General features: G+C 48.6%; 1 protein-coding gene across 4 annotated transcripts in view; it reads left to right on the forward strand.

Moving 5' to 3' along the window:
* Positions 1-25,912, forward strand: part of LOC133348517 (hepatocyte nuclear factor 1-beta-like) — a 51,070-nt gene that overhangs the window by 5,818 nt on the left and 19,340 nt on the right. For all 4 annotated transcript variants that reach the window (XM_061561368.1, XM_061561370.1, XM_061561369.1 and 1 more), the window contains exons 2-4: positions 17,804-18,003; positions 18,636-18,858; positions 19,054-19,262. In XM_061561368.1, coding sequence (XP_061417352.1) covers positions 17,804-18,003; positions 18,636-18,858; positions 19,054-19,262 — 632 coding nt within the window. The remainder of the gene's footprint in view (positions 1-17,803; positions 18,004-18,635; positions 18,859-19,053; positions 19,263-25,912) is intronic.

Genomic DNA, 25,912 nt, shown 5'->3' on the forward strand with positions numbered 1-25,912 from the left:
ACATAACAAAAAAACATGACTGCGTTATTTGCAGATATCCAGACGCGTATTTGCCCTCGGCATCTGTACGAGTTACAGACGTGCTAGTTGGGAGAGCGGCACGTCACCCATGCGTGCGCGTGCGTTTTTCTTCCTTGAAAAGTTCAGTCGTTGATTTGTTTTCGTTCTTAAGAAAGCCACCGCACAGTTCCATCCGTAGCGCAATTGGTTGGTTAGTGCGCACCGCTTTGAACCTGGTAACCCGAGTTCGATTCCCCCGGCGACGGTTAACGTCAGTGGCGAGTGATATATGAACCGGCCTTGCGGTTCCATCTATCATTCCTCCACCAACCCGCAATATCCAGCTTGGGGAAGTATGGTCAAACAACCCCTAAGACCGCCGCAGCATGTGTAGAGAGGCCTTCATCCAGCAGCAGATGGACAGAGAGCTGTAAACGATCATGTAAAGTAATAGATATGTACTGCAGGTCGTGGAGAGGCCATCATCCGGCAGAGCTGTACGTGCTCACGTGCACACAGCCAGTAACAGCGTCCGCAGGTTCAACAAAATCGTCAACAACACGGTGACGTTAAAAGGAAACATATGTGCGACGTTTCGGGCAATGGCCCTTTCGCAGTGCTGAGGAAGGTTGCATGTGCTATGAGGGAGGGCCATTGGCCGAAACGTCGCCTATTATATATTTTTCCTTTTAAGGCCGCAGTGTGTATTGACCAGAGTGTTTAGTTGCTGTCAATTGTGCTTGTGCACCATTTGCCAACGCAGCAGCACCATCACTAATGTCAACTAGCAGTCTGCACGTCCTCTAGATGTGACCGGTGTCCGTTCCTTCCTCCCTTCTGGCGTGACGTCCTGCCTGCCTGCTTGTCGCGCCAGCCAGCAAAACTTGTCTTTATAATGTAGTCCGTGCGAGTGTGATGAGGCTCTGGTGCTGATTGCGCACGATGACGCAGAATGAGATGGCGAGTTGCGATGGGTTTGAGTCGGGCGACACCCCCAATTACAATAATCAAAGTATTCGAAATAATTATAGATTTGAAGCTTTCGTAACTGCAAGGATTCATATTCGTAGGTTTTTTCGGTAAAGTCACGTAGGTAAAAAAATCAAATTAATAAAAGTAAAATAAAATAAAAATCACGACGTTTCGGAGGCAACACAAGCTTCCGTCTTCAGGTGGAACCGTCACTTGATACAGCTATATACTTGATACAGCTATCGTGCTGTGACGGTTCCACCTGAAGACTGAAGCTTGTGTTGCCTCCGAAACGTTGTGATTTTTATTTTATTTTACTTTTATTAATTTTATTTTTTTACCTACGTGACTTTACCGAAAAAACCTACGAATATTTTCCAAATAACTCGGTTTATTCGAATAAACATTACACGCCGAGAAGTTGACTCACTTAACTGCCGTGTTGTAGCACGCGACGCGGAGATTCGGCCAATGTTCTAATCCACCGCTGGATGAATCGGAGAGAACATGGCGAAGTCGTCTGTCTCTCATGGTCCGTCTCACTCCTCCTCTGGCTGCCATTCCGTGACAGGTCTCGTTCGCCGGCCATCAGACAGCTTCTGGCGAGTTGTCCGTCACAAGCCCGTTTACCTTTGCGTGATATGGTGATATCTGTTTAACAGCTTTAAAGTTATAAATATATAATTATCAATATTTACAATTCGGGCAATGGCCGTTCTTGGTGCTATGAAGAAGGGCTGTTGTCCGAAACGTCGCCTATTATATACATTTCCTTTTAAGGCCAGCGTTATTGACGAATGTGTTGAGTTATATAAATATATATATACAGTTTATGTACTTGGGAACCACTTCCAACGCAGCAGCATCACCAAATAGTGCTCATGATATCTGTCTTGGGCATCACCGCCTTTTGAAAAGGCTGCATTCGTTGTAAAACACACGAGGATGTATAATGTTGCATCCTGTTCGCGAGTATAATTGTTTCTGTATAGCACGTTGTCGTTATTCGACACAATGTCCGACGTTTAGGGGGTGGGGGGCATGATTCCAAACAACACGTGTCTGGGGTTTGAAGCGCTTCGGCACAACCGCGAAAAGCTACGAAATCGTACCATCGCCATGGGATCATCCTAATCACATTACGTGCCTGGCCGTAGTGCATGCCGGGCAACGTTTTACGGTGTAATACTGCACTGGCGTTAGCCGACAGTATTATTGCTGCGCTGTGAACCCGGCGACCTGAGCACGATTCCAAGTCACGGCGAGTGAACCGTTGAAGCGAAGCTGAGCGCTCATTGGTAAAAAAAAACATAAATAAAACAACCAAAGCCTGTACTGTTTGATTCTTTCGGTAAAGTCACGTAAGGTAGAAAAATAATCGATCACGACGTTTCGATCGCAACACAAGCACTCGTCATCAGGTGGGACAACCACAGCCTGGTGAAGATGTTACCGTCGATCTGGGAAAGCGGCCAAGACCGACTCGGCATGGGCCAGCGCCTTCATTTAGCAGTAGATTGACCGAGCGGTTGTTTAAAGTACCCTTCGCTCAACTCGGCACGCTGCTATGTTTTTCGTCCGCGGTGTTCGTTGTGTAATGTGCGGTACGCGAAGCCTTAAACCCGCGTGGCTCGTTCACGAGTCGAATCATTGATTTCACGGCAATTTATGGGGTTTTTTGTTTTACTGCGACCAAGCGATTTCGTGCGTTCGGAAAATGTAGAGGCCACGTGTCGCAAATGTACAGTTGGCATGGCACGAAAATTGTGATTTACCATTCAGAATTCGCTCGCTCTTAGTCCGTTTCTGTCAATGTTTGTTTGTAAATGCACGTGTACAAGGAGGGGGGTGGTCTCCACGCCGTGCAGGTGGTGGGGGATTAATTGACCATACTTCACCACGCTGGTCAGTGCCGAGTATGTATGTACGTATGTGGAACTTATTTCGCACCGCACGTGGTCAACCGTGCTGACCGGAGGTTCGGGGTGCAGCGTAGGGGAGGCGAGTGACACCTGAACAGGTTCTAAGCGCGTCAACGAATCAGTGCTGAGCAGCGTGACGGCGAAGTACGGACAAATCACCCCCACGACCGTGTAAAGGGAGGTTGCGAAGTTGGTCTATAAGTCATCCATGGGGTGGAGAACACACGTGGGTAGAGTTAACTAATGTGACTGGAGCTTGCTTGCTTACTCGGGCGCGTTTTTCTCTCTCTCTCTGCATCTTCTGCACGCGACAAAGGCAACGTGTGAGTAGACCCGTTTCGTAGACTTCATTTCACGCAAGCTCGAACCCATTGAGACCCCCGAGTCTCAATGTCAATATCGTAAAGCGAGGGTCCCTTGCCTGTAAGATGTCCAGTTCACCGCCGGCATTTCGTTTGATTCACGCGAGCCTGATTCTGTTGATGACGCACCCTCAGTACGTCGAAACCGATCCAGAGTTGACTCGTCTTGAAACAACGCTGCCGACTGTCTACAGTCCCCGTAGTCCGTGCGGCTGATGGGTTGTGGAGAGACGGACGAATGAATGAAGGAAATCGAACGGCAAGCCCACGTTCCTGACGTACGAAGGAAGGGGAAGGGGGGGGATTATTTTCTCTCTCCGACTTTCGTCAAAAAGCAAGCTAACGTGAACACAGAAACGAAAGCGACGGTACTTGTAGGCAATCGACCACTGCTCTCATTCAATAACCATCGTTAGCAGCAGCAGCAGCAGCATCGTCGTCGTCATTAGCGGCGGCGCCATCATCCACAACAGCAGCACGCGCCCGCGCACGTGGCTGGCAAATGTTTATAAATACGCGACCGCCGCCGCCGCCGCCACGAGGGTGAATTCTAAAACATTAATTCGGGTGGATGAATGATCAACCAGACGAGACACGCACACTGCAATTGTCGATAGCGCAGCGCAAATGGCGGGCAACTGTAACGGCAGCGGTGGCCGGGGGGGCTGCCGTGTTGGGTTTATTCATTAGCGAGGCGAGTCATAAACGTGCGCACTTGGACTAACTTATCAAAGCCGGGGAGGGGGGCATTTGTTTAGGTCAAGAAGCGTATAGACAATGGATGAGGTGGTGGGGGGGGGGGGGAGACAACGGTAATTGCAAAAAAGTATTTAAATTAGTTGTTTGGTAAAGTCACGTAAATAGAAATTTTTAATAAATAATATTTTCGTTTTTCTACCTACGTGACTTTACCGAAAGAACCAAAGAGTATGGATTCCTGCAGTCACGAAAGCTTCAAATCAAGCTGAGTTGTTTGGTCCACCATTATACATCATTATCATCGGAGATGTGCGGGGGCTGAACTCCGGAAAAAGTCTGCAGATATGTTCACGAAGCAAGTCAATGCGTGGACATATTTTGAAATATTTCCCCGAGATCAGCTGAAATTAAGACCTGATTATCATCATAATCTTCCAGCAACTCTCGCGTTCCAGACGTTCAACCCACGTATAGTAGCGTCAGTCTACCCACCGTGCGCAGTTGGTAGGGCAAAGAAAGGGTTATTTTGTTCGCTTGTTCCACTCAGTTTATGCTCTGAACTTTGCTCGACATCTTCCCCGCTTTACTGCTGCTGCGCGGATCGTGTTTGCTCTGCCGCAGTCAATAAACGCAGACCTTGAACATTCGTTCGGGCAGAGAGTTTTATTTTAGCGAAGAGGGGAGGGGAAAAAAAACCAAAGGGTGGGTGGTGGTGGAGAGAGAAAGAGAGAGAAAGAGGAGAGGTGGTGCCTATAAAAAAAAACAGAACAACAAGTCGCGGATTCTGTCCGCAAGGCCCCGCCGTGCGGACCGTGATCTGCGACAAAGCCACGCAAGGAGCCACAAGCCGTGCGTGGGACCCACGTGGAGTTGTCGCCACATTGCAGACGCGACGCGACATCACAACGCATTGTGCGCTGTTATGAATTCGGCATTACTTTGACTCACGCTAATAGTTCAGCGTTACGATTAATACCATTAATAATTTACAGCGCTTTTGTCCATCCGCTGTTGAATTCATTACTTTCTCCCCCACGCCGTTATAGGTCCATGATGACGGTTGTTTGACGACACTTCGCTACGTTGGTCAGTGCGGGTTGGTAACGTTGGGGAAAACCCCAGAACCTTTTCAGGTATCACGGAGGCCAGCGGGCTCGTGGCGTAGTGTGCCAACCGTTGCACCACCGCTCCACGCCTACGTACGTACCGATGAATTTTTACGATTTAAACTAAACTATTTTTATTTTACCAAGCAAGTCCTATTGAGATATATAGCCCTTTTTCGGCAACGACGTGGCCACAAATGATAGCTCAACGAAGTGGCTTGTGTCGCAATTCATAGCTGCCAAATACTCTAAACACCGGAGGAAATCCACGCGACCACGGGGAGAGACACGCAAACTCTAAAATATCCAGGCGTCAGGAGGGTCAGGATCGAACGCCAAACTCCTGTATACCAGGCGAGGTAGCTAACATCTGGCCACGGTGGCGCTCAATGTCACAATACAAGTTTCAACGCGAAGCCAAACGGTCGTGGAACTGGCCAAACATTACAAATTAAAATTTCGATTTAAAGCTTTCGTGACTGCAGGGATTAATCTTCTTGGTTCTTTCGGTAAAGTTACGTAGAAGGGAAATAATAAAATAATAAAAATAAAACATAATAAAATAATTCTCACGACGTTTCGGCCACAATGCAAGCAGCCGTCCTCAGGTGAAGACCAGGTCTGTCGGGAAGACATCGTCTGACGCTGAACCAAGAAGATTCCCAATTTAGCAGAATCCTCCTAAAAAACAAGAAGAAATAGCCAATGTAGAGAGAGTGTGACGCAGTGGAGTTCGTGTACTGCGCTATGAATCAGCCCCCCCCCCCCGCCCTGAGTTCGACACCGGACCGTGGCTAACATCAGTAGCGAGTGATATCTGACCTTGTCTAAACACCTAGGGGGTTATTCAGGGTAGGGGAGTGGGGGGCCCTCACTGTAAAAAACAACCTTGATGCAGTAATTTTAGCTGTGACGGTCCCACCTGATGACAGAGACTTGTGTTGCCTCCGAAACGTCGTGATTTATTATTTTATTTCCATCATTACTTTTATTAACTTTTAATTTTATTTTATTTTTTACCTACGTGACTTTACCGGAAAAAAACCTAAGAGTATGAATCCTTGCAGTCACGAAAGCTTCAAATCTAGAAGAAGAAAAAAAACAACGACTCGTATGACCGACACGACGTGTAGCCCCCCCCCCCCCCACTCATTCAGCAGCGAATTTACAAACGGATGTAAATTATGTTTTTTTTATTTGCACATCCTGTTGCCTTAGGTCTCGTCTGTGTGCACGTTTCGTTACGTGACTAAATAAAAGCTCTCGAGAGCGGCGACGACGCCGGTGTACATTGGTTTGCGAGTCTGAGGCTTCCAGACTTTGTAGACTCCCAAGACAATGGCGCGTAATCGCGTGTGTATTCCGACACGTGCGTAATGCCCGGCGTGCCTGCGTGAGCGGCGGGCAACTCGTTCATTGTCTCTGCTAATGGGAAACGTTGGACGTGGTAATGCCAAAGCCGCTAATTGGACAACTTTGGTTGTTTAATCTGGGCCCCCCATTTTTTTTTATCCCAGCGCGCAGCCGTGTAAAGTTAAAGCGCGGCGCGGTGGCGGGGGGGGGGCGTCATCCGTCGTTCTCCGCCCTCCTCCGCGGCGGTGAAGACGTCGGACAATTCGAGGAATAAAATTTCTGTCCCCCCCCCGCCCCCCAATTGCACTGCGGCGTTAATGACGAACGTAGCTGTGCGCACGCAAGTCGCTTTGTGGCGCACAGGCACAATTGAGAAACTTAATTCAAACCGCGACACGTTCGTCGACATAGGACACGGCCCGAAAATAAGTATATAATAGGTGACGTTTCGGGCAACGGCCCTTTCTTCAGAACAGATACGGGCTTTGAAGAAGGGCAATTGCCCGAAACGTCACCTGTTGTGTATATTTTTTCTTTCGCAGTGCAATTGCCGAATGTGTTGAGTTTTAGTTTTTTTAAATGTAGGTCTATATACCAACATGATCACATACCCCACACGACACACAACGGAGGTGAGATGAGGAAGCCCTCTCACCTCGCAGTAGGTTCACGAAAGGGTTGCACATGAACGAGACAACAACAACAACAACTGAGATCTCAGTCATCTTCGTCATGAACGAGACGCACGCACATCTACATATATATGTTCCTCGTATTGATTGAGCTGCCTTTATTTATGACCAGGCAAGAGCCCAATGAGACCAGATGTCTCTATTCAAAGGAGACCTGAATCAAAATAAACACGGATCAACGCGCGGTCCACATTGGTGCCCTGAGCCAGGGCCGTGAAATATTAACGCTCATGGAAGCTATCCTGAGACACACCAAGCCTCGTATTTAATCAAGTTGTGACCTTTGGACCACGGGCAGCGAGATCACAGAATATTCTCCTGCGATTTGTCAATGCCGTACACCAGAGATCGCAACCGGGTACCCGATACCCGTACCCTACCCGATACCCGGCTACCCGTACCCGGCCGGGTACGGGTACGGGTACCCGTTTGCGACCCTGGTGCGGCCGGGTACGGGTAGGCCGTGAGTCACTGGTGAGTAACCGTTTGTCACTCATTTCGGGTAGCGTACGGGTACCCATTTGCGACCCTGGTGCGGCCAGGTACGGGTAAGGAATCAAAACCCGTTTGCGACCTCTGCCGTACACTGCTGGACGAATTCGCCCGTAAAAGAGGTGGCTTGACCATACTTCACCACACCGGCCAGTGATGGTTGGTGAAGGTGGAGGGAGTCACCACGTGCCGCTCACCATGGATCGGCAATACCTTGCGCTCTAGTGCTAGTGCCTTACGTCGATAATGCCGACTGCAAGCAAGCCTAGCAGCCTTCCAGAAAATATCGAGTGAGATGTAAAGTCGTGCCTGCAAACGAGTGTTTCTGCTATAGAAGCGTCACTGTGTACACAGCGTGCACATACGTATTCACAACATCATCATCATCATCGTCGTCAGTATACTGGACACATCATCATCACTACATGCGTAATGGAACAACATTCAACACAGTGCATGTTAAATGCGCTGCGACATCGGTTATACAAGCGAGATTGGCACCCTTCATCACAAACACGGTCCTATCACGAACGCTGGCCAGAGATTGACTGCTGCCTTGCGAACAGAGTGGGAACGTTGACGATGATGCACGGCCAGTAACTCCACATGAACAGATTGCGTAGCAAAGCGGCACTTATTAAGTGATGTATATTTTATATATATATGTGTGTGTGTACAACTTCATATGGCTAATCAGCGTGGAACATTTTTGTGTGTGTGCACCATTATGTCAAATGTGATCTCCGACTGTCAGTCACTGCCCACTTTGTTTATGCTCTGAAGAAGAGCCATCGTCTGAATCGTCAGCCTATTCTGTATGTTCGTGGTAATGTCCTCGTTCGATGCGGTACTTCAATACTGTACATAATCTATTCGTGACATCGTTCAGATTGATATCTATGCATCATGTACATTCTCTGCAAAACGTGTGTTACACCCTGAACTTAATTATTGTCATTCACCTCGTTGCGTTCCGCGACATATCGTGCACTCTTAATTATTTACGACTTTGTAATTCGCTACACCGCTTGTATACTGCATCAACTCCGCACCCTTACTTATTTCAGCGCGGTAATGAGTTAGGTGATTATTCGTACGGCCAATTTTAAAACGTCGTCATCCAAAATCCGTTTAAAATCGAATTCTCATCAGCCTCCGTGCATACCGTGTCCAGTCTCCTCGAGTTTCTTATTATCCACTCGATCTCTTTGCCCTCTCTCTCTTTATGTCCCGTACTATGAAGAAGGACAATTGTCTGAAACGTCGCCGATTTTCTTTCTTTTACGGGCGCGGTGTTTTTTTCACACGAATGTGTTGAACTTTTTGTTCTCTGTATATATTTTATACTACGCTATACGCGCTTAAAACTCCACCATAAACTCATTCGTAGAAGAGTAGTAAGTACATATGCGTGCGATCCATGGTGGAGAATCCCTTTCTAGATCCTGCTCGCTAAAGCAGTCGGCATATGAACGCGTTGACTGGGGTATGGCGAACGGATTTATTTAATTTGATTTTTTTTCTGTGATGATCATTTTCTTGTTATGTGCATTCTTTCGTTATTCACGTATTCATCTTTAAGTTATTGATTTGCTAAGTAGTTGGGTTTGTTGTTTTGGTAACATCTGTGTTAAGGGACTGGCTAATTGATGTGCAGCGTGGTGGGATGCAATTACATGAATGACACTCTACAAAGTGAAGCTATTATTATTTATAACAATGTAACTACGCATTCCTTAATTCTTTGATGCATCGCGTATAATAATCCAAGACACAATTGACATACTGCATACACTGTGCACCCATACGTATTTAATGAAACGCAATCAATGACACCACCTAAAAATGTATATATACACACACACACGCATAATTCGCAATACCTTTACACATTCGTCGATAATACCGCGGCCTTGAAAGGCAATGCATGTACTAGGCGACGTTTCGGGCAATGTCCCTTCCTCATAGCACGTGGGCAGGGCCAACGCCTATTATATATTCTCCCTTTAAAGACCACGGCGTTTCGATTTAAAGCTTTCGTGACTGCAGGGATTCATCTTCTTGGTTCTTTCGGTAAAGTCACGTAGAAGGGAAATAATAAAATAATAAAAATAAAACATAATAAAATAATTTTCAAATAATTGTATTATGTTTTCTTTTTATTATTAAAAACATAATTAAATAATTTTAAAATAATTTTATTATGTTTTCTTTTTATTATTTTATTATTTCCCTTCTACGTGACTTTACCGAAAGAACCAAGAAGATACAACATAATAAAATAATTTTAAAATAATTTTATTATGTTTTATTTTTATTATTTCCCTTCTACGTGACTTTACCGAAAGAATCAAGAAGATTACCACGGTGTTATTGACGAACGCGTCATGCCTATTATTGTTATTAATACCCCTATTATTTGTGATTGTACAACACGTTGCGTTTACGCTGGGCTGCCGACGCAGTAGCCGCAGTAGCCACAGTAGCCACATGAGCTACCCCATCCTCGCTGTTCGACTTTCGTAAAGCTGCACAGCACCACGCACCGGCATCGCAGCGGAACACGCCAACAACCAGCCGGTCGGATTTCATCGTCTCGAACACACGCAACCCCCCACCGTTACCCCAACTTCTCTGCGTGGCCTCCCCCTCCCCCCCCAAGTGTTTATGTTGATTGATTGAGCATCGCGGCCGCTGTATTTTTTTTTTTTGGGGGGTGGGTGGGTGGGGTGTGCGGTTGATCGTTCCTATTCAAGGGCTCGTTTATTGAGCGGCGATGAAGCGTGCGGGCAACATGCAAGCGGGCCGAGCGGCGTAGTCCTCATCAATTACACGGGGCAGCAGCAGCAGCCGCCACCGCCACCAAAGCGACGTGTGAGATTTGCATCTCAACGCCGCTTTGGAAATGTTAACAAACACAACCGCTGCGTGTCGCGTGTGCGTTGTTGGCACTAGGCACACGAGCGTCGATGATGATAACAATAACAGCGACGACGACGAACTCAGACGTCATTCGTTAAGAATAAGAATAATCATATAATAACAATGCCCTGATTAAAAAAAAGAGAGATGTTTAATCTTGCTGCGTATGAAGAAGGAGGAGGCTCATTACCCGAAACGTCGCGAACTGCGTATCTTTTTTTGCTTTTACATTTAAGAGCGGCGTCGTCGACGAGCGCGTTAAGTTGTCGCGCAGAGATACACATCGAAAAGTTGATGCGTTTTGAGTCTCCCGAAATGTACTCCACTCGAGAGCATCATGTCCAGGACGTCCCCCGGGTGTCCGTCGTTTCGAAGAGGGGTGCCTCTTGCCAACGGCGTCTTGTGAACAGGCAGTCAGTCATTGATTCTAGATTTGAAGCTTTCGTGACTGCAAGGATTCATATTCTTAGGTTTTTTTCGGTAAAGTCAAGTAGGTAAAAAAACAAAATAAAAATTAATAAAAGTAAAATAAAAATAAAATAAAAATCACGACGTTTCGGAGGCAACACAAGCTTTCGTCTTCATCAAGTAATGATGCAGCAGTCGTGGCTGTGACGGTTCCACCTGAAGACGGAAGCTTGTGTTGCCTCCAAAACGTCGTGATTTTTATTTTATTTTTATTTTACTTTTATTAATTTTAATTTTTTTACCTACGTGACTTTACCGAAAAAAACCTAAGAATATAGTCAGTCATTGGTTGAACAAGACCAGACGTGCTGATGAGACCCAGAAGGTTTCAAACGCGGTCCTTGGGGTTTTTGCTCACTTGCCTTTGCTCTGCTTTGAAACAAATGCAGGCGCAATGATGAAAAGCCACCACCGCCGCCACCACCGCCACACACCGACGCATCGACGCGCATTGCATTCGTCTAGCAGAAATCCACAAATTAGCTGCGTCCGTCTCGTTCGCACGAGAACGGAAAGCGCGTTTCAGACGTCGCGCGCTCATCACGAGTATATTGACCTCAAGCTTCGTTCTGTTGGTCGTGTTACACAAATGTAACGGAAATTATTGTAGGTTAGCTCAGCGGTAAGTTACTGATGTTTATTGTCGAATTACGTGTTTCAGGAGGGACTCCCATACCGTACAATACTGCACCCCCCCACCCACCGTGCGATTAGATCAATTGTCGAGATTGGGGACCGTGATTCCATTCAATAATTGTTGTCTACATTTGGGTTTAAACATTGCGCTGAATTGTAGGCCCTGTATCGCGGCTCCTGGAGTCACCTTGGTCGAATGACATGGGGGACCCGCAACAACACTCACTTAAAAGAATCAAACATAATAGTCGACGTTTCGGGAAACGACCCTTCTCCATAGCAATGGGCCCTTCATTTATGTACTCTATATAAAAAATGGCCATTGTCAAAAGACGGAGCCTTTTATATCTTTTTTATTTTAAGAATATTGACGAATGTGTTGCATTATTGTAGTTGTTAATTGTGCTGCCAACGTAGCAGCAGCACCACCACCAAATAATTAAATTCTAAGGAACGCACGGAATCTAAAACAATCGATTATCGCAAGCACGTGTCGTGAGCGTAACATGGATTGCGCTCATGATTAAGAGTGGATTATTTTAGTTTTTTGGAGTTTTATAATAACGCGGACTCGACAAAAGGTCGCGCCAGACTTCGGCTGCCTCGCTCTTGACGAATACCATCACGACATCCCATAATCAGGGAGCGGTGGCGTAGTGGTTAGCGCATTTTTGCTTTGAACTTGGCCACCTTAATTCGATTCCCTGCTGCACTGCGTACAAAGGGGGTAGTGTGGTCAGAACCACCCACGCCCGCCTTTATCTCCCCAATTGCCGATGGTTACACACTACACCACGAAGGCACTATTTTAAGGCTGAGTCTACCTAGGGGAGGCATCACTCTCCTATAATGTTAGTCAATTACGGGAAATCAGAAATTTTATTTATACCGGCGGAATCCGATGAGCTACAAAGCTCTTTTTAACAGATGTCCAGTCGGGGCGGGTCAGAACAACAAACAGTACAAAAACACGCCTGGAGTGCAACATATAGGAGATGTAAACAAATCACTCAAAAATATACAAAATATAAAACTAAGCAAGGTTTTATTTTACCAATTAAGCCCACTCCGCTTTTAGCTTACGTTTTTTGGAGCCGAGTGGTCTCTACAAAGTGGCTTATCATGTGGAAATGTATAGCAGCAAAGTAATCTAAATCATCTAAATCAAACTCGGGTGACCAACTTTACACTGGATTGTGTTTATCACTCAGCCACCACTCCGCCCCCCGGATACTAGAAACCCCCGAATATCACTCTCCTGTATTCACCCACGTGTCCGTGTCATCATTTCCAAATTACCTAAACTACAACATTTCCAGATGTTATCCAATCAAAACAAAAACAGCACCGCCAGCTTTCTTGAATAGATTATGCCTTGATTTGGAAAGCGTTGTAGGTGTTTTTTTTTATTTCAGCAGAGAGCTGCTTGTATAAATGGTTATCAACAGGGGGCTTGCAATCCAGACATTGCCGTTTCGACCTCTGCCTCTGCCTCTGACCACCCAGACTGCGTATGGTGAAGTGTGGGGTACTCCTACCGTACAAAACCTCCGGCCAGCGTGGAAGAGTAGGCCAAATATTTCTAGATTTGAAGCTTTCGTGACTGCAAGGATTCATACCCTTAGTTTTTTCGGTAAAGTCACGTAGGTAAAAAAATGAAATTTAAATTAATACAAATAAAAGTATAGTATCAAGTGAGGCCTCACTTGATGCAGCAAATCTGGCTGTGACGGTCCCACCTGATGACGGAGACTTGTGTTGCCTCCGAAACGTCGTGCTTTTTATTTATTTTATTTTTTATTAATTTTTATTTCATTTTTTTACCTACGTGACTTTACCGAAAAAACTAAGAGTATAGACCAAATATGCCAACAGCGGCATGAGAAAGCAATCGGAGGGCTGCTCCTTCACGGCGCCTGTGTGTTTACTCTCGAGCTCCATTCGCCAGTCATTTGCGTTCGAATACGCATGGAGCCTGCACACGTTTCACGAACCTGATGGTTGCTAAACACGTCGCGCATAACGTAGAGAGCTCAGAATTGAGTTTTAATTGGCGAGTTCGGCTTATCAGTAGCTGCTGTAATTAGCCGCGGCCTGGAACATTGCGCTGGTGACGCCGGGTTCACAGCGCAGTTGCGCTAACCGTTGCGCCACCGCTCCGTCCTCTGAAGACGTTGGCTGCACAGATACATCCTCGCCCCGTGTCGCGAGTATAAAAGCGACTTTTATGATGTAACGGCTCACGCGTTTTAACGCTCCAGTCAATGCGACCATCACTCACGCCGCGTTAACTGCCTAATTCTATTCGTGCCTTATGCATACCGACACTCACTCAGTCAACAGATCCATTTTTTCAACAACCAAAAAACGAAATAGCTCGCATTGTAAGAAGCTCTTGGAGAAGTAGAACTTTCCAACAGAGTACTAGGTCTTCTTGGTTCTTTCGGTAAAGTCACGTAGAAGGGAAATAATAAAATAATAAAAATTTAACATAATAAAATAATTCTCACGACGTTTCGGCCACAACGCAAGCAGCCGTCCTCAGGTGAAGAACAGGTCTGCCGGGAAGACAGCGTCTGAATGAAACACACCAGGCTTGGAGCGTAGGAGGTCGTGGGTTCCATCCCGACACTAGGTACCCCGCAGAAGAGCGGTGGCGCAGTGATTTGCGCAGTGCGCTTTTGGTTTTTGACATCGGCCTCTCGAGTTCGGCCCACGGAGTTAGATTCCCGGTCACGGCTAACATCAGTGGCGAGTGATGTCTGGCGCGGTCCTAGTCGGCCTCTACCATTCTCTTTCACCAACCCACACGTGGTTCGAGTATGATCAATCCCCCCCATTGAACAACACGGAATGTCAACCAGTAGTGGATTATTATTATTTCCCTTCTACGTGACTTTACCGAAAGAACCAAGAAGATGAATCCCTGCAGTCACGAAAGCTTTAAATCGAAACAGTAGTGGATTGATAAAGGATGATTATGAAGTACGAAAGCATGTTAATTAGTTTTGCAGTATTCAATTTGGGGGAGGGGAGGTATCTTTCGCAAATGCCCTGGTGGGTCAGTAGTTCTATCACACAATGACAAGTTGTTGTCTTCTATCCCCGGGCCGTGATCGCATGAGTGCGCGATCGCTCTGACCCATGCCGCTGGCCAGGTGAAATGCGCCTCGACCCGGCCGAACAGTCTTGCAAACCAATCTGCACGTCCTTCAGTGTAGCCGTGTGCCCCTCGTGTGCTTGTGCCTCACCGTGTCGACCCATCTATCTACAATTGAACGCGCCCTCTTGCGCGGATTACTTCAATGTTAATTGGCACGAGCGTCGAACGCACACCAACGTGTCCATCCACCGCCCCATTAACGCCTCGTCACGCATTGTCAATCACAGGGGGGGGGGAGGGAGGGGGCAAGACCATGGTCATGCCAATATCATTCGCCACTAATGTTTTCCATCGGTTGCGATGGATCTGGGGTGCCGCTGTGGCGAGATGTTATCCCCCTCGCCTGGTATGCAGGAGGTCGTGGGTTCGATCCCAATCCCGACCCTGACGCCAGCTGTGTATTTGGAGTTTGCGTGTCTCTCTCTCTCTCTCCCGTGGTCGCGTAGATTTTTTTTCTCCGGATCCTCATGGTGTTTCCCTCCGCATTTACAAACTTGCGTTTTGAGTATTTGTCTGCTATACATTTCCAGGCTATCTGCCACCGCGTTGGGCTGTCGTTTGTAGCCAGGGTCGAGTCTCAAAAAGAGCTGCCGTGTCGCTCAGTGGGCCTTACCACGCGGTTCGCCGTTGTGTGTCCGCTCCGTGCAAGTGATGTGTGTACTGTGTAGCGTGAAGTGTCCGGTCTTTCACAGATCAGCTGGTAGTGCTTTCGTGATGATTTCTGTGCTTCTGATCTAATTTGTGGTTTATTGATAGTCTATTGGTAATGGTAATGCGATGATAGCTTGGTTAATATATAATGGTTATAATTATGAGCATACGTGAAGGCATGGTGATGGATGTTGACGATGGTGATTTGTAAAGTAATTATATTTATGATGAAATGTAAAGATATGTGTGATGATGATGCTGATAATATGTAAATGAATGTTGATGATGAGATGTAAATGTATGCGTTTAATGATGATGTAGGTAGTTGTATGTGAGGGTATAGTGGTGATGATGATGATGATGTTGATAACTGACATTTAAACGTATGGTGGTGGTGAAGATGATGATGTTGTTGGAACATCAATGAATAGTGCGCCAAAGTGAGTGGACAGAACCCGCATGGGGGAGGGGAAGTGGGTGATGGTCAAAGTGGTAAAGCGGTCAGCCAGCTGCACTACCAACCCGGCCACCCGAGTTCGATTCCCGCTCACGGCCAACACAGGTGACGATTATCTGAACCGGTGCTAGGCCTCGCCTAGGTTGACTCAGCCTCAAATGAGTACCTTGGTGCGTTGTGTAAAAACATCGCCACTGGGGAGACAAAGGCGGTTGGGCGTGGTGTTGGCCACCCACCCCCTCGTGTGCCGTTCTGGCCTCCATAGGGTGCTCGCTGACAGTACTTGCCCCTACAGTCTGTTAAGGCTACACGGGGGATCTTTGTCTCTGATGGTCAAGATAACGATTGGAGGACGGAGAGCAGGGAAATTGGAGAGAGTGTCATTTGGGAAGCAAGTCATCAGCAGCGGAATCGAGAAGGAAATACTTCAGTCGAGTGATGGTGATCGATGATGATGACAACTGTCAAGAACTACTATTTGTGTTTAGTTTAGCACGGTTGGCTACGTATGGCGCGAAAGAAGTTAAACGTACATACTACATACATACTCCTTCGTAAGGGTTTAAAAAAAAAAAACCGTGGCAGCTGCTACATTTGAACGAAAAATCTGATGAAGATGAGGAATCACCAAGATGGAGATGATACTTATTAGGCCAGTAATTACGCGCCCCGCTCAATCTTCGGATGAATTGCGATTCGATTAAACGATGCATTATATATTTGTGCTAATTAGCATTCTGGTCATTGTGTCACAATCTTTAGTGGCGGCAAGGGTCACACATAACTACCGTTCATAGAACAGTATACATGCAGAATTATAATACATATTCTGATAGTCAAACAGGAACTCGGGCATGGTTCGCAAGACAACACGCAAGGCATGCTGGGATTCCTGTTATGTATTGCGGTGAAGACTTGCTTACACATTGTTTCTTTCTGACCTCCGATTAGCACGGTTTGGCTACGTACGGTGCGGAAGAAGTTCAACATACATATAATGAACTTCTAGCGCCTAAGTTGCCTCTTGATCTCGAGAGAGCGCTGGAATTTGGAACATTAAATATTCTATTCTCAAGCACACAATTCAATACATGCATTGCAAGCACAAGAACATATTTTATTCGACTAAGCGACGCATCGATACAACCCTATTACCCAGGCCCATTGGGAAATGTTGGGCCCCCGGTATATGTTGGCTGGAGCTCCCATCTCGTTCTCATGCCCCATAGCCATTGCCAAAGGGAGCAGCTTTGCCTGGGCTTAGAGGTTGTAGCCAATGTTGGTAATGTTTGCTAAGTGCATGCTTTTCGATATTTTTTGTTTTTTATTCGGGACAGAGATTAGATCAACACATTTTTCGCAAATGACATGTGGCTGACATTTTAACCACAAAACTACATCGCCAGGTAGCCTACATTCATTATTATCATAGGTCTGATGTCTATGCCATGCATTGGTTATATTGTCAACTATTACTCCTAATTATACAATTACTACTAATTGTATAACGTGTACTTTATTCATCATTATTATAGCTATGAACAATTCCCCGCTGGCTGAAGGCCTCCCAAAGCGGTCACCACCTCTCACGATGCTGCGATGTAAGCATGGGAAAAATTACTGAATTCGAATGAAAGTTCATATCTGCTTGTTATTTTCGGGGGAGCCACTGCACATGGTAACCTTGTGCCACCTTCCACCCCCCTCTCATCAGGCCTGCTAACACCCGTGTTTGGCTCTTCCTTTGTGTGCGTGCGCCTGTGTGTGCGTGCGTGCACATGGATGTGTGTCCGTGGTGCGTCCGTGTGTGCGCGTGCATGTCTGTGCGTGCGTCTGTGTGTGCACGTGGTGCGTCCGTGTGTGCACGTGCATGTCTGTGCGTGCGTTTGTGTGTGCGTGGCCCAGCAGGGAAGACCCATGGCGTGTCTCCAAGCTCGTCAAGAGCTACATGCAGCAGCACAACATCCCGCAGCGCGAGGTGGTGGATGCCACGGGCCTCAACCAGTCACACCTGTCGCAGCACCTCAACAAGGGCACGCCAATGAAGAACCAGAAGCGCGCCGCGCTGTACGCCTGGTACATCCGCAAGCAACGTGAGATCCAGAGACGTGAGTCCTGTCTCTTCTTCTCGTGCCGTATTCCTCGGATAATGAGGTGCACTTATTCCGCCCTGTGCGTCGTGTGCACGTGTGTGTTTGTGTGTGTTTGTGCTTCGAAACCGGCGACTCGAGCTCGATTCCCGCTCACGTTCAACATCGGTGGCGGTTATCTGAACCGGTCCTGAGCCGGTCCCGACTCAGCCTCAAATGAGTACCTAGTGTGGTGTGTAAACATCGCCGCTGGGAGAGACAAAAGCGGCCGGGCGTGGTGTTGGCCACCCACCCCCTGGTGTGCCGTGCCGGCCTTCATAGGTGCTCGCAAGCAGCACTTGCCCCAACAGGCTGTTAAGGCTACACGGGGGATCTTTGTCTATGTGCGTGTGACCAGATTTGTAGAATCTTGTTGGCACTGGGCACAAGTTTGTTGGTGTCACTTCTGGAGCGTATTGATAATCTGGAGAATGCCGCCACACTCGTAAAAGTGGGCTGGATCGCGAGTGATGGTGATGTCTTTTTGTGGGGGGGGAGGAATGGGGGTACGGGGGTGGGGGGCCTTCATCCAGCAGCAGACCGATGGTGGCTGATGCTAAATGACGACGATCGCGGCCGTTGTTAAACAACAGCGTGCGCTCGCCCCGCAGAGTTCAGCCACGGCGTGGTGAGCGGCGCCCCCCAGGGCATGGTGGACGACGGCCTCGCCGGCACCACCGGCGCCGGGCCCGGTGAGGAGCCACCCAACAAACGCTCGCGCCGCAACCGCTTCAAGTGGGGGCCCGCGTCGCAGCAGATCCTGCGGCAGGCGTACGAGCGGCAGAAGAACCCCAGCAAGGAGGAGCGGGAGGCCCTGGTGGAGGAGTGCAACAGGTGAGATTTTGTTTGTGTTCGTTTATTTTAGCATGCCAGGGCCTGAGCCGTCCCCAGGTACAGCCGGGGACGGACGTGGCATCCGTCACGCGTACGCAGGCGCGCGTCGGATGCGCGCGGGAACATCTGCCTCGTGCGCACGGCGCGCAAATGCCACTGACGGTGCCGCGTCGTCGGCGTCGTTTGCGCGCGCAGGGCGGAGTGCATCCAGCGCGGCGTCTCGCCGTCCCAAGCCCACGGGCTGGGCTCGAACCTGGTGACCGAGGTGCGGGTCTACAACTGGTTCGCCAACCGGCGGAAGGAGGAGGCGTTCCGGCACAAGGTGGCCCAGGACGCGTACGAGACGGGCGGCGAGGCGCAGCACGGCGGCATGCACGGCTCGCCGTCCCCGGGCCGCTCCATGGGTACGTGCGGTGCGCATACGTGGAATATTTTGAGTCGATATCTTTGTGTGCTCGGCGAGTAATCTCTGCCCGGCATCTGCACAACTGCTGACCGTACCACTGCGGATGTGACGGTGCGTGTGTGTGTGTGCGCTCTTGGCGCGGGGGTGATGGGGGGTGAGGGCTTCATGATGCCGCGCGGTTCCCGGCTCGCGTGTGAGATCACTGCGGCTCGTTGTGACAGAGGCTGAAGGGGTTTTCTTTTTTTACTTTTTGCATGCTCACTTTTCCTTATTCGCCATCAGCCGCGATCAATCCACTGCTGGATGAAGGCCGTCCCCTCAGCTGTCACCATCTCTCACGAGTTTGTTTTCGCGACTCCGTCTCCGTGGCGGATGTCCTTGCCGGTGGGGACCCTGCCGTCAGCGGCTGCTCCGACGCTACAGTTTTGTCAAATTCTATCTTCGAGTACGAGACATCTGCGCTCGACTTCCATACAGTGGACACTGTTTACTGGGCACAGAGATACGTTCGCTATCTAGTCGATAAGATGCCTGCCTGTGTAAGGCAATCGAGAAGAGGTTCTGTGACGTCTTCCCTAGGCAGGTTCCTCTTCGCTGATGCGAGGCGGTGCGCCGTTCACCCCGACAGTGTCAACAGGAAGCGTTCGCCACTCCGTGACGACGAAATGCTAATTTGGCACAGTCCTTCGTAAAATTAGTGCAGCAAGTATTGTGGGTATGTTTTTTTTAAGGTACGCACCTATACCGGCGGCATCGTCTGTCTGGAGGAGATTGTGTGTCTGGCTGTTTTTGCCGTGAAAAAAACAAGCGTCGTTCAGTTGGGGGCAGAGAGAAGCCATTTGCGACGTGCTCCAATGGCTTTACGAATGGACGGGCTTGTCGGCTTGTAACGATTCACCCCCCAGAGAGAGTCGATGAACTGTCACGATTGAGGCCCAAGATTTTCTTGCGTCGTTCCGTACCCTCGGTTGCTCGCGTCCCCTTTTGCGTCTGAAACCAAACAACCAACGCTCTCTGCGGTGATGATGAAACGCTCAGCGCAAAAAGCGGCACCCCATCTCAGCAGCTGAGAGTTTCTTTAAAATGAGGCGTGTGCTCGAGTTAGGGTTCGACGGCGTTTACAAAGCCGCCGACGTGCCTGGCGTACGCGCCGCAGGACAACATCATCCCTCCGCAAGCGCACCGCTTGGCAGGGCCCGTCACTCTGCAGCTATGCCACAACATAAACTCGGCGGCCGGCACCACGCCCAGCCACCTTTGGCCTCACAGTGACGTCGTGCACACACAAAGACAAAGATTCCCCCCCCCTCCCCCCGTATAGCCTTAACAGACTTTTGGGGCAAGTGCTGTTAGCGAGCACCTATGAAGTAGACGAGGGGTGGGTGGCCAGCACCACGCCCGGCCGCCTTTGTCTCCCCAGTGGTGACGGTTACACACCGCACCAGGTGCTTATTTGAGACTGAGTCGAACCAGGGGAAGCTCAGGACCGGTTCAGATAATCGTCACCGGTGTTGGCCGTGAGCGGGAATTGATCTTGGTTCGCTGGGTTCGTAGCACACATATTCTTAGGTTTTTTCTGTAAAGTCACGTGATTTTTATTTTATCTTTATTTAACTTTTATTAATTTTATTTTTTTACCTACGTGACTTTACCGAAAAAAACCTAAGAATATGAATCCTTGCAGTCACGAAAGCTTCAAATCTAGAATCGTAGCACACACACACACGCAGGCCTGGCAGAACTGTTCATTTGTTTTGATCTCTTTTCGTTTAACTTGTCAATGACATACTGCATCTCGAACGGCGGCGGTAGCAAATGAATATTGTTGCAGTGAGCCTCATGTGTGTGAAGTTGTAGGAAGCTCAGTTGTAGGAGTTCTGAAGTTATAGGAGTTCCAAGTGCTGCACTGAGTACAGGACACTGTGGTGGCAGATGAACTCGTGACAGGGGGCCGGTCCTTAATGCACTTTACACCAATGATTGTGACCTTACATGGTTCTATAAACCCACATAGCCCGATCTCACAGATCCTGGAAGCTAAGCGGAGTGGAGATTGGTTCGGACTTGGATGGGAGACTACCCTGGGATATCGAGCATTGCAGATGTTTGGGCTGTCAAGTGACCAGAAGATAGGGTTGCAACAGTGGATTCTTGAATATATAAGTGACGAGTTCTGAGTGGTTGGGTTTCAATGTGTACTCCAGTATGCACAACTCAAACACATTCCTTCATGGAATTTCCCAACGCAGGACCCTCCTGAAAAAGTATTGAGACTCAAACGAAGCTTTCCTGGATCAGTGTATAAAACTCAAGTCTCGATTGCCATCCAATATAAGGGCGTATGCCAACATACTATGTATACAATACATAATGTAACGACTAATAATTTCTAGGCCTTCATCAATCCTCTGCTCGCCTCCCGACTGCATTTCTGGTGCCATGTGCAACCTTTCAGCAACGGGGAGATGGACGTAGCCGGGCATGGTGCTGTCTAACCATCGAGCAAAGACGGTCACTGCATCGCGCACTTTCAGATGCACTTCTGCGGTCGTCTGGAACGCTCTTCCTTTCGATATTAGGAAGCCACTCGAGCTATGTACTTTTAAATCTAGATTGCAAACCCATTTCTTTCTCGCTTATTTTTATGTTTAGATTGTAGTTTTTCCCCCCACATCTCCTATTGGCACGGTTGGTTATGTACGGTGCGAAAGAGGTTCAACATACATACATAGGCACTCCGCAATCATTATTTTTCTCAACAACATTAGTATACACATTATATATCCATACAACACAGGCCCACACGCAGCCGACTGGGACGAGCCCTTCTGCCTCCATCGTGCAATTAAATGTAGCAATAGGCGCAAAGGGAGAGAGCGCGCAAAAACAATCCGAACAGGGGCAAAGCGGTCATGGCACGCGGTTTCCACAAGCGCAGAAAAATAACGCCATCAAACGAGCGAGCGAGCTCGGGTGGGTGTCACCAGAATAAGAGGGGGGGGAGGGTGAAAGTTCATCACCTTGTTCGCTTGTGTCGTACCGGGCACGCCTTTTGTGCTTGCTCGGAGTGATGGGGGTGATGAGAGCCTCCCGCGCTTGTTACCAGGACCCCCGGCTTTGTGCGCGCCAGCCGGGGGGTCATTTACGGCGATCGCCCCCCCACCCGCCCCCCCACCCGCCCGCCTGCCCGCCTGCCCCCCACTTGCAATCTATCTCGGCCCGAGCTGTTGAATGTGTCACCGCCTCCTTGTTCGGCATGGCAGGGCCCGGGCGGTTTATGATGGGGAGGTTTTTGTTTTTGTCTCTCAAGCCTCGTTCTCCGTGTCTGGTTGGAGGTCTTTTTGCGCATGGTCGAGCGGTCAAAAAAACGTGGTGGTGGTGGTGGTGGTGATGTTCACAGCGACGACGACGAGAGGCGCGGACAGGCCTCTCCTCTGCGGCTCAAACGGGCTCTCTCGTCTGCCTCGCGCGGTGGTGATGAGATAAAGTGTCAGGGTTCGAGGCAGTGATTCAACCGTAGGTTTGTGTTGTTCTTGTGGCCTTCCGCATTTCTTTTCTGTCGCATTTGTACAGTTTCATTTGACACCTAAAATGACGCCGTAAGTTTCGCGCGCTGTTACAGTTTGCATCAGGCGTAACAGATTCCCATGTTCATTAGTTTAAACGAGTGTTGTTGTGAGGGTAAGAATATATTTGTAAGCGATCTATCGGCTACGATGAGAATAGAGAGAAATTGTAAGATACGGTACTTCCAAATATCAACTGAACAGATCAGTTTTATCACAACATTCATCGTTAAAATCATTAGTCTCCACCATCAGCAGCAGCAGCAGCATTCAATCAATTATACAGTCATTTATGGCAGCAAAAAGAATCAACGTCACAAATGCGCTCTCAAAACATCGGCGCGCAATTTCCGTTGAAGGCATCGCTCAAGGCAGTTCTCTGAATCGCCGGCTCGGCCAAACAGCCCACCGTCGCCGCTCACCGCCAACCGCACACGCCGATTACAACTCAACCTCGTGTCCCTTCAGCCTCAAAAGGCACCGGGCAGCAGGACGGATGAGACGTCGGTGACCCCAAGGTCAGCCGGCCATCGGCTCCCCCTCCTCCTGACCCCACGCGTTCAAAGGGGTGCACACTTTCTCTCCTGGGGTCACGCAGAAGGCGTGGTTCTTGCTGGGCATCAGAAGAGAGGGCTGCCCCGACCGTTCCGATCCCCGCTCGTGCAGACGCGTGCGTCCGTGTTGTCTCGAGCCGCCCACCCCCGCCCGCCACCACCGCCAAACTCCTTCATGTGCTAATAACGGGTACACAAGAGGGCATGTCAGTGTCGCATTAACCGGGGAGGTGGATGGGGAGGGGGGGGTAGCTGAGGGATAGCGCGTGTCATTTGAACGGATTTATAGGAAACGTTCAAAAAATTAGCCGCGCAGTCGGTGACATTTTAAAACCGTGTCGTCGGCGAAAATGTTTTGAAAAGTTGCGAGGTTAAATTACTGTAGGGGGATTATCGCATCTCGGGAGAAACTCGCCGTCAATGTTATTGTAAAATGTTTTTTTTTTATCAATATCGTTATTGCAAGTTATCTCGCGAGTGTGTGTAAATCTCAAAAGCAAATCTGAAAAGCGCCGTGATAGTGCTGAACAGTGAATACAGCACACAGAAGCGCAAACAATCCTTCCACTTGCAGCAATTAATAATTATGGCTGTCTCCAGAAACCCAAACGGTGCCCTCCCGTGTCTGTGTTTGAGGCCGTGTTTGAGACGAGGCTTTAAGAGAGCCAAAAGCCGTCTCAAAGTGCTTGCCAGCCCAACAATTAAATCTTGATAGCCGAGGAGGGATGATATCGGTGCCAGAGAATGGAGAGAAAGGCAGTCGCATGCATCAGAGGCGTCCCACCACCCCTCCTCGACCTATTGTCCCGCCGTGGTGAAGTGATAACAATGACAAAGGGGTTCTCTCCGCACTTTGAAGAGGGTGGCCGCTTTTGTTTTCTTGAAGGGGGGGGGCCCGGGCGAGATAAAGCAGCGCTGTGCCCGCGCGCGTTCCATCCCCATCGCCCCCCCCCTCTCTCCCCATCGCCCCCCCCTCCCCCCCATCTGTCTGCCCAGCGGTGCTTCGTCTTGGCTTGGTTGGGGCCTTTTGGATGCATAAAAGCGTCATTGTGCCACTCGAAGGGATTACACCGAGGTTAAATAGGGATTACCCCAGCGTGGACACGAGCCGTTTGCTTTGGTGTCTTGTGCCCCCCGTGCACAGAGGTTAAAAGGGCAACACCGTCCACACACACGCACACGTATCGACGAATGGCAACTACTGCTGCTGGAGCAACAACCCCATTGACACCCCCCCCCCCCCACCCCGTTCAACAACCTCGGCTCCACTCTTAATTGATGCGGCATCACCACATGCAGGCATCGGTTTCGAGGTTGCTTCTAATTGATCTTAACTTATTCCGTAACTAATACAAAAAAAATCACAGCCCTTTGTCAATCTACTGCTGGATGAGAGGTGTTCCATGTGCCGTGTCAGTCGTGCTGATTCGTTTGACCATACTTCACCATGCTGGTCAGTGCAGGTTGGTGAAGGGGGGGATGGGCCCGGGACTTGTTTCGACATCGCTCGCCCGCTGATTTTAGCCACGGCCGATATGATCAGACTTAGGATGGGCGGGATCATAGCGCAGTGCGCTAGCCATTGCGCCAACACTCATGCTGACTGCGTAATGTTTACACAAGGCATTAGGCACGTAAGGATTCAGCCTTCAGAGATTCAATACAGTTCTTTGGTTCTTTATACGTGACTTTATCGAAAGAACCAAAGAATAATTCCTGCAGTCACGAAAGCTCCAAAATTAAGATTAGATTCAATACAGTTTCACTATCCAAGGGGTTTTTGTGTCTGATTTGTTTCCATCTCGTATGTATTGTTTGTAAAACAAACAAAAAAATACTCACGATACCCAGCAGCATTCCTTCCTTACGTCAACCTGTCTTTGTACTTGTCCTAGATAATCCTGACTTCTGGAACATTCCTCGTCCTCAGCGCCCACCACGACAGTTCTATTGACACCACCATCGTATGCCTTCTCTAAAATCAATATAGATCATGTACAACTCTCGCCATGTTCCCCCGTATTTCTCTTCCAACATTTTAACTGCAAATCTGCTGTTCGTTTCCCAGCGCACGACGCCAAACCGATTTCCGTTGATGTCCTGTTCCTCCCGTCTGAGACTCCTTGATAAACAAGCAGTGTCTAGATCAGGGGTCGGCAACCAAAATAACAAGAAGAGCCATTTTTTTCCAATTCGATACAAAATTCAGTATTTCAAGAGCCGCAATGCATCTGAGTACATACTGTACATACGTACTCATCGTCAAGAAGCAGCCCGTAAAGAGCCGCATGCGGCTCCGGAGCCGTAGGTTGCCGACCCCTGGTCTAGATGAATCGCACCGCTTCCATACTCCTCTATATCTTCCCAATAAATTGCATCTCTTGAAGTTTACCTGCTTTATTTTCGCTACATCCTGAACCTCCTTAGACCACCAACAGGTTTCTTTTGTCATCGTGTCTCACCACTGTTTGTGTTTCCACACTCACCTTCGCCAGCTTCCTTCATCGATGTAAGAATAATGTCCCGGC

The sequence above is a fragment of the Lethenteron reissneri genome, chromosome 27, assembly GCF_015708825.2.
Source record: "Lethenteron reissneri isolate LAM-NWPU_2019-01 chromosome 27, ASM1570882v1, whole genome shotgun sequence".
In the NCBI taxonomy this organism is placed as follows: Eukaryota; Metazoa; Chordata; class Hyperoartia; order Petromyzontiformes; family Petromyzontidae; genus Lethenteron; species Lethenteron reissneri.